Below are 13,641 nucleotides of genomic sequence, written 5' to 3' on the forward strand. Positions count from 1 at the left end.
GAGATAACTGGATATTTTCTCCGGGTTTTCTGATGGTTTTATAACCTGGTGGCAACTGCAGACTGGTAAAAATAGGTAGTATTTTCTAAGAAATAGCTAGTTGATTTTATTGTTTAGCAGAATGGAAAGTGAATCCCTGGAATTATGGAAGAAAAGAGAGGCATAAATGACCTGTTTCATTCTTGGGGTACTGGAAGAATCCCAAGAATGCAGTTTAGTAAGGTGGTTCATCCTGCTTCTGTGGGTGACCGTGGACAATTGTCACAGACAATAAGAATTCCACTGGGATTCCAATCCTGCAAGATATTAGGTAAGGGGCACTTACAGTGTCTTGCAGAGTATGTGTTCTGCTCATCTTTTTTCCAGAAAAGAGCACAGGATTTTTATGTAACATCTCAAATGCAAGATCATCCTGCTCCAGTAGAAGGAGAAGATCCTTGAAGAATGTGTATCTATGAGAGATTATCAAAAATAAATAAGCTACAAGGACAGCACTGTACAAACTACATTGTACAGCACAGGGAATGTAGCCAACATTTTACAATAACTTTATTTTTTTAAATAAATAAATTAGTTAATTTTTATTTTTGGCTGCACTGTGGGGCATACGGGATCTTAGTTCCCCAACCAGGGATCAAACCTGCTCCCCCTGCAGTGGATGCACAGAGTCTTAACCACTAGACCGCCAGGGAAGTCCCTACAACAACTTTAAATGGAGTAGGCAGACGGTCCTGCTGCCGCCGCTGCCTCAGGCTGCTGCCCGTGAGCTCCGGTCCCGTCCGCGCTGCCGCAGGGAGGCCGCCCCGGTGAGCCGAACCAATGCTGGATCTGGAGGTGGTGCCCGAGCGCTCTCTGGGAAATGAGCAATGGGAATTCGCGCTGGGAATGCCTCTGGCTCAGGCAGTAGCCATTCTTCAGAAGCACTGTCGCATCATAAAAAATGTCCAGGTTCTCTACAGTGAACAGTCTCCTCTAAGCCATGACCTCATCCTTAACCTGACTCAGGACGGGATCAAACTACTGTTTGATGCTTTCAATCAGAGACTTAAGGTGATTGAAGTATATGACTTGACTAAAGTAAAGTTAAAATATTGTGGTGTGCATTTCAATTCTCAAACCATAGCTCCCACCATTGAGCAGATTGACCAGTCTTTTGGTGCGACCCATACAACTCCGCTGAGCAGCTCTTCCACCTCAACTTCAGAGGACTGTCTTTCTCTTTTCAGCTAGATTCGTGGACTGAGGCTCCCAAGTGCGAGCCCAATTTTGCCCATGGTCTGGCTTCTCTCCAGATACCCCATGGAGCAACTGTGAAGCGAATGTACATCTACAGTGGAAACAGCCTACAGGATACCAAGGCTCCCGCGATGCCCCTGAGCTGTTTCCTGGGCAATGTGTACGCTGAGAGTGTAGATGTTCTTCGGGATGGAACTGGACCCTCAGGTTTACGACTTCGCCTACTTGCCGCAGGTTGTGGACCCGGCTTATTAGCAGATGCCAAGATGCGGGTATTTGAACGCTCAGTGTATTTTGGCGATTCCTGCCAAGATGTTCTTAGCATGCTTGGCTCTCCACACAAGGTCTTCTACAAGTCAGAAGACAAGATGAAGATTCATTCTCCTTCTCCTCATAAGCAAGTTCCATCGAAGTGCAATGACTACTTTTTTAACTACTTCACTCTCGGAGTGGACATCCTCTTTGACGCGAATACACACAAAGTGAAGAAGTTTGTCCTACACACCAATTACCCTGGACATTATAATTTTAATATTTATCACCGCTGTGAGTTCAAGATCCCACTAACCGTAAAGAGAGAAAACACAGATGGTCAGACAGAAACATGCACGACCTACAGCAAGTGGGACAACATCCAGGAGCTCCTGGGCCACCCTGTGGAGAAGCCTGTTGCCCTGCACAGGTCCTCCTCCCCAGACAACACCAACCCATTTGGCTCCACGTTCTGCTTTGGTCTTCAGCGGATGATCTTTGAGGTCATGCAGAACAACCACATTGCCTCGGTGACCCTTTATGGCCCCCCCAGGCCTGGTGCCCACCTGAGAACCACGGAACTCCCCTAGGAACATCACCACCCATGCCCCTCTGCCCCATGGAACTGTGTATCGCATCCTGTTCAGCAGGCCACCCTGTGGGTTTTCTTGGACACCTTGCCAGTGTGGAAGGGCTGTTGTGATATTTTGAGGTGGGGCTCAGGCTGGGTGCTCTGCCATGGGGTGAGAGGCCCAGATATTCTTCTGTGCGATCTCAGCCTGCTGGTGCCAACAGGGGACACAGACTGCAAAGAGAAGCACAAACTCTGAGCCTTGATACCTGGACCCAGGAGCTCTCGACTAACATGTAGGGAGACAGGGTTCTGTCTCCCCTGTCCCCCACACATTGGGAAAACTTGGGGCTCTTTCTCTGGCTGAGGACACAGGCACCCAGACAAGGACAGGGTCCTGCCTTTGGCCCAGCATTGCCACATGACCCTCAAGGCAAGCAGGTAGCATGTCCGTAGTACTTGGTTGCAACTTTTGCACTACATCCACTTTAGTTACTTGATGAGCTGGCTGTGGCCAAGGTGACTCACTTGCCCTTCCCTGTTTCTTTCTTGCATGTGCTCCCTGCCAGGCCCAGTAGGCCACCCAACTGGTTGAAACACAACTTTCTACCATCAAGGTACGTGCCCAGGCCTGGTTCCCACCCCTCTTGGAGCCAGCCTTCAAGGCCGCCTGTTCCCCTACTCTGCCCCAACCTGGCTGGCAGCGTTGCATGTTTCCATCCTGTTTGCCTCTTTGTTTTAATGCCAAAGTTTTAGCCAAAGACATCTTCCTCCTTTTTTTGTGTTTCAGCATTCTGTTCTGCACTGTGGGCTTGGCTCCCCTCCCTCAGCTCTGGGCAGTGTCCCCTGGCCGGGCCCATTCACGGCTCAAGGCCTCTGGGGCTCATGGAGGGCTGGGCTGCTCAGTCTCTTCGTGGGACTTGCTAAGGAAAGTAGCATATGTGCTTTAAAAATATTAATCCTTTTGAAAAGAATTGAGAAGAGAAATGTATAATTTTATCCCATTTTTAATATTTTGGTCTAGCAACTTGTGATACATAGATGACAATTTTGTGAGTTTTTCAAATGTGTGTACAGATTTTTGTAAATATGACTCTTTTGTAATTAACTCATGTACAGCCTCATCCTGTATAGTTTAACAATGAATGTGCAGGGGACCTGCCCCGGGCGCCTGTGTGGTGCCTGGGCCTACAGCCAGGCTTGTGTGGCGTTCCCATGACTTTGTTACTGATTGGTGTCTTCCCATGTGGACTGTGGCCTGGCCAGAGACCCTCACACATCCCACTGTGGGGCAGCCAGGACTGTTCCCATACTCCTAGCATGGGGGAACCTTCCTCATGCCCTGCCCATACCCCTCCTCCAATAAAGACCTATGCCCTCCGCGACAGCTCCCCATGTGCTGTTGCTGGGATGTTTATACTAAAAAAAAAAAAAAAAAGGAGTATAATCTATTAAAAAAAAAAACAAAAAAAAACTACGTTGTACACCTGAAACTAATACAATATTGTAAATCAACTATACCTCATGAAAAAACAAAAAACAAAAATATTTCCTAAATAGAACAAAGGAAATAATATGAAGTGGAAACAAGCAAGTATGTGATTCTGCTAAGGCCAAATGAAATCTGTATCTGAGTCAAGATGTTGGCAAGTGAGAGAGAATGATGCACAGGTGGTCAGGCTTCTTCCCAACTGATACTGGACAATCAAAACCAGATTCTACTGGGGGAAGGGGTTGGAGAAGGGGGACAGTAGGGCAGTAGTGGGGGAGGAATTGGGAATGTGACCACTGGAGAATCAGCAGGAGCACAAAGATGAAGCAGCTGACGGAACTCCATATATATATATATGTATATATATATATATATATATATATATATATATATATATATATATATATATATATATATATATATATATATATGGAGCAACTGAATTTGGAGAAACTAAGCTTCTTGAGGTTCCCAATGGCTGGGGGTACATATGGACAGGAGGGAAGAACTCAGTCATTGCCGACACAGAAACACCTCCAACAGGCATTGAGACCATCTATGACCTTCTCTGCCTTTCCCTGTCTGCAATCACCATCTCCATGACCTTGTCCCTCTCTACTTCCTGGGATGTTCGTTTTTACGTCATGCAAACATTCTTTCTCGGTGTTAGCCCTCACTGTCCTGTGCCCTGGACCCTTTGTGGAACGGACTGGAGTAGGAAAGTGGATAGAAGTCAGACAGTCCCAGTGTGTAGGAAGCAGTGAAGAACTTCGTGATTATGTGAAGTCTTTTGCATTCTAGAAATTAGGTAGGAGGATGAAATTGGCAGAATCATAATTATGATGATGTGAAGTCTTTTGCATTCTAGAAATTAGGTAGGAGGATGAAATTGGCAGACTTATGATTCTAGTTTTTCCAATTATTTACATTTAATAGGTGTTTCCCCTGATCACATGATGTATGAACTTCTAGCACAATACCATAATATGTTTGTTATATAAAGTAAAGTTTTATCCAAACTGCATGTATCACCATGTAAACTCCTTTAGAAATGGAAATAATTCTAACTTGTTTATCAGCTTTAATGCTGTTAAGTGAAAATACTTGAGTGTCACAGCTGAGTAAATATTCAAGAAAAAACAATGACTACTTTAGGTAGGTAACGAGTAACAAGCCACAGGCCAGTCAAGTTCTTTTGTTTTGATTACTTTTCATCCCTATTGTGAAAAGAAAAGGGGAAGAAATGCCCTCAGTAAAATTCAGAAATCCTATCATCAAGCAAAAATTCCCTTTATAACTAAGTTACAGGTAGAAATCCACTTTAAAAAAATGCCGTGGCCAGTTGTTAACACACCAGTGCTGTCTACAAATACAGTTGTTTAAACACACCAGATTGTCATTACTCAGCAGGTGCATTAATCACAATTCAGCTTGCTATCAGGAGTGAAAATTACTGGTGTTAGCAAATTTCCACCCCATTCCCTTGACTTTTATTTCGAACCATTCATCAACAGTTTCCTCCTTCATTAGAAGTCACAAGTTAACCAAGCTAAAAAAAAAAACATCAAAGAAACACAATTTGATGATATCTCGGAAATGTAAATACTTAGGGCAATTTGGTTAATTCACAAAATCTCTTAAGCATTACAGTAATCTACTCAAGAAAATTCTCAAGCCTTTGTTTCAACCGTTAGCTATGGATGTATCAAGAAGTGCTTGAGAAAAAAACAGAACTTTTGAAGTAGTAAATTTCCAGTAATTGGTCTCAACCAGTCCTCTGACAAGTGTGTTACTCCCTCAATTTTTTTTGCTAATCCCCTAATACACCTCTAAAGAACTGTAATCCGTTGCCCTAAAGAAAGGCTGCCAGTTTCATCTTATTGCCTTCACCAGAAATGTTCCGGCCCAAGGAAGCCAGGTCCCAGCTGTCCATTGGAAATGTTCAGAGGGCACCATACCCAGGACTGGTTCTGAGATAGATGTCTTCCAAGATAAATTAAGATCCTAAATAATATTAACCAGTCAATCAACAAATATTTATCAATTACTGTTCATAGGAACTGAGATAGTTATTAAAGAGAATATAGTATAAGAAGAGCTAGTCCTCTACAACTTTACACGCTAGATGTCTATAATACACGTATTCACAGGAAAAGCTAGCTCCTAATACAGAGCAGCAGATTGTTGGTGCTAAATGAATGTGGTGATAGGAACCGCCATAGACTCTGGATGACTCACTCCAGACTACAGGGATGAGATAATTCGGCCATCGACTCAGAGAAGAAGCGAGATGTGGAGTGGAAAGTAGGGGAGGTGAAACAAAGGGACGAGAGATGGGGGAATCATTTGTATTTGAGAGCAAAACGGAATCTGCAATAAATATAAATCTGTTTTTGCGCATGGTGTCAGTGTGACTACATTTCAAATATGACTATTATTAATCTTGACTTAAGCACATTTTGACACTATTCATTCGAAAAGCTGAAGCACACTGAGGTCATCCACGGCTGATTATGATTTTGGTTCCATTAAGAATCATGGGAAATACAGTCATAGCTGGCCCTAGTGGAATTACAATCTATACTAAGATTGTTCCTCCAGGTTAACCCTCTCCAATAATCTGTCCCAACCAAATCAATTATAAATTGTCGTTGTTTGCAATGAGGGAGTTGTACTGATTGACTTCCTAGCTGGCCCTTCTCAGATTAATAGATCTGGAAGGTCTATAAATTCTTCCATTTGAGCAATGTGGTCAACTTTTCTACACCTTAGTTCCAGGTAATTAGGTTCATCTAATCCAGGTGATGTTATGTAAATCAAAAATTACATAAACTACAGGAGGCATATTGTTGCTATTTCTGGGCTGCCAGTGTCCGGAGGTGTGCTTCTTGGTTTTCTGCACTCAGGACATCTGGGACAATTTAATGAATGTGTGAATATATGCTGAGGTTAAAAAAAAAAGTATGTGCAAAGGAAGTACTCGAATAAAACCATGACTTCCTGAAGGGGACATCTGTCACTTTTGTCTGACCAGCGTCGTTTTCCCTTCTTTTAATGTTTGAAGGCAGTAGCACTCACTGTTCATCTGTGTAATTACGTCTTGCTCATTTTGTGCAATATTGCGGGGTTGTCAATCAAAGAGCTTGCTCCCTCCCCTGAAGCTAAACTCTAGAAGAAATCTGAATTTTGATAGGAGGGACAAAGGCTAAAATGATTGGAACTGATCAGTCCAATGGCAGTGTCCTAGGTAAGACTCTCCTTGGACTCCCTGAATGCTGTCCTGATGGACTTGCATTTCCAGAGGTGTGAGTGCTGAAATCTTCCTCAGTACTATAAGCTATTCCACACTTTTAAAATCTGCTATTATTAAAAAAAAGATTTTTTTTTTAGCTAGAGCTGATTTTTGTGGGTTGCAACCAAAGGGAATTAGCACATACACTTTACTTCTGTTACAACTTCCAACCATAGCATTAGGGATGGAAAGGTTCAAACTGAGCATCCAAGAGAGGACCCAAGAGTAAAGATCCATTCAAGGACCTGAGATTTTATAACAAGTAAATTTATAATCCACTCTTTTTAACAACAACAAAAATTTCCCAGCATTCTTTATAACATCATCCCAGGATGTATGTGTTACCAGTAACATCAAACGCTGAACAGAGACAAGGACTCTTGAGGAAAGTCCACTGGACTTGATAAGAGCAAAGCTTTAGCAGACTGACGGGGACAGAGTACGTTTATATGAGGGAAAGAAGGAAACGGGAGGATAGAAAATATAGGTTTGGCAAAGAAAAGAAGAGGAGGGATGGAAAAGTAGTTGGAAGAATCAAGTAAAAATTCTTTTTGTTTTTAAGCTAGGGACGAGTTAGACATGTTTGGAGGCAGGAGAAAGAGGTGCTGAAAAGGAACAGGACAGCAGGGCTGGCTTCTGGGCATGTGACCTGTGCTCAGAAGGGCACTGCCCTTGGCCTTAATGCTCTGCTGTCGCTGTCTTGAAATTCTTACTATTTTTTGAGCCAGGACCCTGCATTTTCATTTTGCACTATGAAAGTGCTTCATAAGATATATGTAGGCTGATTGATGCCCTCCAAAGGTGCCCACGCCCTAATCCCCAGATCCTGTAAGTATGTTACCCTATGTGGCGAAAAGGACTTTGCAGATGTGATTATGTTAAGGATTTTGAGTTGGGAAGATTATTTTGGATTATCTGGTGGGCCCAATGGAATCACAAGGATCTTTACAAGAGGGAGGCGGTAGAGTTAGGTTTAGAAAGAGAAGGCATGTGACAACAGAAGCAGAGGGAGTGAAATGTGACAATGTGATGCACGGTCATGAGCTAAGGAATGCCTGGCCTCTAGAAGCTGGAAAAGGCAAGAAAACATATTGTCCCCTAGAGAAAGCCTCTAGAAAGAATGTAGCTCTGCTGATCCAGTTTGGACTCCTGACCTCCAGAACTGTAAGATGATAAATTTGTTTTAAGCCACTAAATCTGTGGTAATTTGTTATACAAACGATGGGAAGCTAATACACACTGCATAAATGTAAGGTGATGTATTACTAGTTTACTAGAAATCAAGGATATTAATAAATATTAATAAAGCTAATAGCAGCTATCATTTATTGAACATTTCTTTTATACTGGGCACCATACTAAGCCCTTTATGTTTATAATCTTATGCAATCCTAGAACAATGTTTCAGGTGGGTATTAGTGTGTTTACTTTATAGACGGACAAACTGAGGCTCAGAGAGGTTAAGTAATTTGTCTAAAGCCACATAACAAACTAGGATGTTTTAGAGGTGGGAGCTGAACCCAGTTATCACTCCAAAATTTTCTGTGTGTTCATCCCCATTCCCAGATTTTATTATGAACTTGGGTTAAGTCCCATCCTTTAACGTGTTTGTAATTATGTAATTATGTATGTAATTATGTATATAATTATGTTTGCACTTGTCAGCATAGGAGTGGGAGCTGGACGAGGCAGAGGACGACATCCACGTCTGGGGCGTGTAAGATGAAGGAGGCGCCAAAGCCATCTCCACAAGTCGCAGGTAGCTCATCCAGGTACCCGCGGTAGATGTGAGGCTACAGAAAAGTGGGTGAGACAAAGAAAGCGCCCGACACTGAAAGTCGAAGAGCCGGTGTTTCTCATTTGCGTAGATCCTGGGCGAATCCTGGAGCCTCGCGGCCGCGCGGTGTCAACAGGCGATGACACAGGGAGGGGCCCCTTCGCCCCGTTTCCAGGAGCAACTGCCAAGGGAAGGGGCGCGGCCTGCGGCCGGCTGCTGGGGAGGGCGCTCCATCCCACCCGCCCGCACCGCCTCTTGTTTTGGAGGCCCGCGTGGTCCCCCGTCATTGGCCGCCTTGGAGCCCGAGGCCCCGGGGAGGCGGAGCGGTCTCCGCAGCTGTAGTTCCCGGGTTCCCCTGCCGCCGGCCCCGCCTTCCGGCCTGAGGCGCCCTGCCGGACGCGCGGGACCACAACTCCCACAAGGCCTTGCGGTCGGAGGGGGCGTGGCCGGGCGCAGGGGGGCCGGGGGCGGGGCTGCCCGCGGGATGAAGTCGGGGGCACTCGACTCGCTAGCCTCGCTCACAGCTGCTGGGCGCCAGGCAGAGCGTCTCCAGCCTCCGGACGGGCGTGCAGACCTCTGACCCTGGAGTCTCTTGGCCGCCGGGAGTCGTCCGCTTGGGTCGTCGCCCGGGCCGCCCGCCGTTCTCCGGCCCCGAGGGGCCCGGCCGGCCGCTGCGAGGGGAGAGGTCAGCATGAACCGGGGGGTCCGGCGGGCCGGCGCAGGGCAGGGGGCGGCGGCCGCGGTGCAGCTGCTGGTCACCCTGAGCTTCCTCCCGAGCGTCGTCGAGGCCCAGGTGAGCCCGAGTGATGGCGGCGCGGGGACCCACGGCTGAAAGCCGGCGGCGGCAGCGGCGGCGACCGGGCCGCGGCTGAGGCGCGGGAGGGCCGGGGCCGGAGCCCGGCGTGGTTTCTGGCGAGCGGAAAAGACGGGGGAGGGGGGGGCGGGGAGGGGGGTTGAAACCGTGATCGTTGAGCCCAGGAAACGCCTGCGAGCCGCTCGCGGCGTGCGGGGATGGCGACACTCCTGGGGTCATGGCAGGAGAAAGAGGAAGATGGTGACGGTCCCCGGAGGTGTTTTCGTTTCTATCTTTCTGATGTTTAAGCGGCTGAGAGTGTGGCGGGAGATGGGACGGGAATGAAAACCTCGGCGGCTGTTATGGGAAGAGAGCACGCAGAGAAATGGGGAAGCCCTCCCCGCGGCGAGCTCAGGGGGCGGCGGGCAGATGGAGAGGAGGTGACAGACCCCCGCGGCCCTGCATCAGCCGTGTGGATCGCGAGGGGGACGAGACTTAACTTCCTCGACTTTCGGACTAGAGAGCCCCTCGCATCTTCCCTCGCTCAGGACCGCCGTATTTTTACCCAGCTTGTACTCTGTCTCCTAAGTGGCATCGCCAGGTGAGCCCAAGTACGAGACCGGGGGTCTGTGTCTGACCTTGTGGCTCCATCAGCAGTGAGGTGCTGGCTGGTAAATTAGGGTTTGGGGGTTGTCTTTGTGAGGCGTATCTTACGGAAGGGTTCTCAGTATGCTGGAAATCAGAGAGTTAGCTTCCCAGAGCCTTTTGCCTTAAGAAAGGTGTTTGCTTCTTTTTCATACAGGAGAATTTGAATAGACTGCTGCCAGGTGCTCTCTTGCCTGCACCTGCTCCAAAGTGGCAAAACTGCTAAAAGCAAAAAACCCAAAAAGGTGTCTCAGGTGGCCCGATAATGAGGGGAGACATCGATTGAAGCAATTAATGCTGATTGTTAAGTAAAATTGAAGATAACTGAGGGTAACCGTGTAAACATGTTTTTCTCACTTTTTATTCAGACACTGTTTTTCATAGCGTTATGGTGTTCTGAATCCCGGAGTGCCCGAATATTCAGTTTCTGTCCCTGTTTGAAGTTTTTTTTAAAGATTTTTTTTTTTTTTGGATGTGGACCATTTTTTTAAGTCTTTATTGAATTTCTTACAATGTTGCTTCTGTTTTATGTTTTGGTTTTTTGGCTGCGAGGCATGTGGGATCTTAGCTCCCCGACCAGGGATTGAACCCTCACCCCCTGCACTGGAAGGTGAGGTCTTAACCACTGGACCGCCAGGGAAGTCCCTGAATAATTTTTAAATGAATGATTTGATAAAAATATAAGGGGCAGACTTTTGGTTTGAGTGGGGAGGGGGGGGATATTAAAAATTAAGATTCTCTGGGTCCATTACCAGGTGTTCTGATTTAAGGGATCTGGATGTGAACCAGGAATCAGCATTTTAAACCAGCCTTGCAAGTAACTAATGCAGTTACCCTTGTAACTATCTTTTAACCCCACTTGGAAACACTGAAATAGATAGTGGCAATCTGGGCATATCTACCAGGCTTAGGAAAAGTATATTTTCCGAATTGTCTTTGGCAAAATTATTTTCTAGTTATTAGTGGGCCGTTTCTTTTTGAGTAGAATTTACATTTAGCTATTTTTAAAAATTTTGATTTTTCTCATTTTCTCTTCATATAGCATATATTAATTGTATACTTTATCACCAATGTAGAAGCTTCGTTTTAGGTTCCTGTCACTAATTATGTGTATTAATGCTTTCTAATTCCATGTGTACTTTAAATTTTATTATATCCAAGTGAATATATGTAATTTAAATTTCATTATGTCCAAATGAATATATATAGTTCAATAGTTAAAGATTTGTGCATATTCAAGGTAGCATTGTACCAAGCAGTCCTCAAAAATGAATATATATGGTTTTTGTTTCCAGTGGTACTTTCTAATATAGTGTTGGATCATATTTTAGATAGTACTTTAATCTGTAACATGTTTAAATATACATTATCTCATTTTATTTGACGTATCTGCGGGCCGATTGAGGTAACTGACGTTCAGAGAGCTTACATGATAAATATCACACTTGTTAAGTAAGTGAACAAGATTAGACTGGAGCCCCAGTAGGCTTCTTTCTGGTTTATACAGTGCATCTCAGTGTGCGTGCTTCTTTGCAGTATAGAAATAGAGCAGAGGAAAATAAAAAGATGGAACCAAGCCAGTTCTTTCTCTTCTCTTTCATACACTAAATTGGAAGAAAACGGTGAAGAATAAAGGGAAGAATTAGATTTTTTTGAAAAGTACTTCTATTCACAGGAAGTTAGTTAAGGAGATGAATATATTGAATATTATCTCCTTACATTAAAAGCATAAAATTATTTTTAAGCACACGAAATGATAGGCATTTGTACATCACATGCTCCATGTTTTATAAATGAAATGCAAATGTGCTTTGTAGTACGGCAAAACACAGGAACTAAAAACATAGTGCATACAAGTGATATAACAAGTTAATCTTCCTGTAAAGAAATAACTTCAGTCAGATATATTTTAGAATTTTTTAAAATGCATTTCTGAGGTGGCAGGAAATCAAGGAATACATAAAACCGCCCCGCCCCCCAAGATGGAAAGCCAGAACCTTGAGACTCAAACAGTGCTGCTTCAGTCCCATTACCTTGAGGACTTCCCCCAAACCCTGAACACCTTGAGCTTCTGCTTTAACAACTACATGGAGTGGAGTGAACAAATAAAGCCTGTGTCTGCCCAAAGAGAGGGAAATAAAAGGAGGCCCCACCATAAAGCTTGGGCTCCACAGAGCTACATCTTCAATAACAAGGGTAAATGAGAAGTGAAACCCACCACAAGTAAGGGGAAAGTGAAGAAACTTGCTAGGGGAAGGGGAAAAAAAAACTGCCTTGAAAATTTGTAACCACGAGCCAGCCCTTATACAGGGCAAATTCATGCCACCTGTGCTGGGAAAAGCTTTAAGTGGGAAATTTAATTTGTAGCAGCCTCAGGTTGGTACGTTCCCAGTTTACTGGTAAAAGCAAATATCCATCCCCTCTGGAGGGATTTATTTTCAACCCAGGCCCTAAAGAATTCTTGAAGATAAAGTGTCAGGAAGAATAAGCTAATAGTCAAAAATCACAAAACACAGAAAGGCACCATGAATGAGATATTAGAAATATAGATTATAGAAATAGACCTGTAATGACCTTAGATTTTGAAAATATCAGACATAATTTAAAATCACTATGTTTAATGTGTTTAAATAAAAAGACTTGAAAGTATGAAAAAGAACAAGAAATTTTAAAGAATTACCCAAAAGATTAAAACATAATGAAGTAGAAGTTCTAGAAATGAAATTAAGAAATCAATGGATGGATTAAATAGCTGATTATACCCAGTAGAAAAAAATGATTATTGAATCAGACAACCATTTTATGTCCTTTTCTTTCTACTTTACCCTCCAACACCTCCTTTTCCACCCTCACTTTTAGCTTCATACTTCACTAACAAACTTGGAGTAATCAGAAGAATCCACATCTGTCCACTTACTAGTCTCTGACACATATTTTGACTTCCTGTAGATTACCATGGATGAACTCTTTGTGCTCTTATCAAAGGTCAATCCCTCTACTTGTATTTTAGTCCCATTCCTTCTTTCCAATTCAAGGACATGGCTCGAGCAAATCTTCCCTTTCTCTCCTGGATCATTGATTTTTCCTTCTCTAATGGACAGTTACTGTCATCATAAAACATGCTGTTAATTCTACTATTTTAAATTTCTCTCTTGACCCACGCATCTCTCCTGACTCTGCTCAAGTTTTCTGTTCCCCTTTATAGAAAAACTCCTCAAAAGAGTTATCTTTATCTTTCCTATTCTGATCATTCAGCCCATTCCAGCCTGACTTTTGGCTCTACCACTTCTCCAAAACTGCTCTTGTCAAGGTCACTAATGTCTTCCTTGCTGCTAAAGCCAGTAGTTTTGGGAAAGCTAAGATTTAAAAACTATCGGCAGATTTTTTTCACAGCTCACCACTCACTGTCCTTGAAATACGTTTTTTGGTTTTTTATTTTTCTTTTTTTGGTTTCCAGGATAGTATACTTTTCTGATTTCTTTCCTGTCTTTCTGCAGGCCAGTCTTTCTTAGAATCCTTTGCTTGTTCCTCCTCTGTCCCTGACCACTAATCGGTTGAACCTCAGGGTTCAAATCTTGTACTC

At 44.1% G+C, this 13,641-nt stretch overlaps 2 protein-coding genes across 5 annotated transcripts in view; both read left to right on the plus strand.

Annotated features, from left to right (window-relative positions):
* The first annotated feature begins 757 nt into the window (after positions 1 to 757).
* Positions 758 to 2,212, plus strand: LOC133096756 (phagosome assembly factor 1-like). The gene is given in 2 exon segments (XM_061198436.1): positions 758 to 1,165; positions 1,168 to 2,212. Coding segments are annotated over 2 exon segments (1,257 nt in total). The 5' UTR covers positions 758 to 819; the 3' UTR covers positions 2,079 to 2,212.
* A 6,885-nt stretch (positions 2,213 to 9,097) lies between these two features.
* The window catches only part of ERO1B (endoplasmic reticulum oxidoreductase 1 beta), a 63,732-nt gene continuing 59,188 nt past the window's right edge, over positions 9,098 to 13,641 (plus strand). For all 4 annotated transcript variants that reach the window (XM_061182104.1, XM_061182111.1, XM_061182120.1 and 1 more), the window contains exon 1: positions 9,098 to 9,413. In XM_061182104.1, the coding sequence (XP_061038087.1) occupies positions 9,312 to 9,413 (102 nt within the window). In that variant the 5' untranslated portion in view covers positions 9,098 to 9,311. The remainder of the gene's footprint in view (positions 9,414 to 13,641) is intronic.

The sequence above is a fragment of the Eubalaena glacialis genome, chromosome 1, assembly GCF_028564815.1.
Source record: "Eubalaena glacialis isolate mEubGla1 chromosome 1, mEubGla1.1.hap2.+ XY, whole genome shotgun sequence".
NCBI lineage: Eukaryota > Metazoa > Chordata > Mammalia > Artiodactyla > Balaenidae > Eubalaena > Eubalaena glacialis.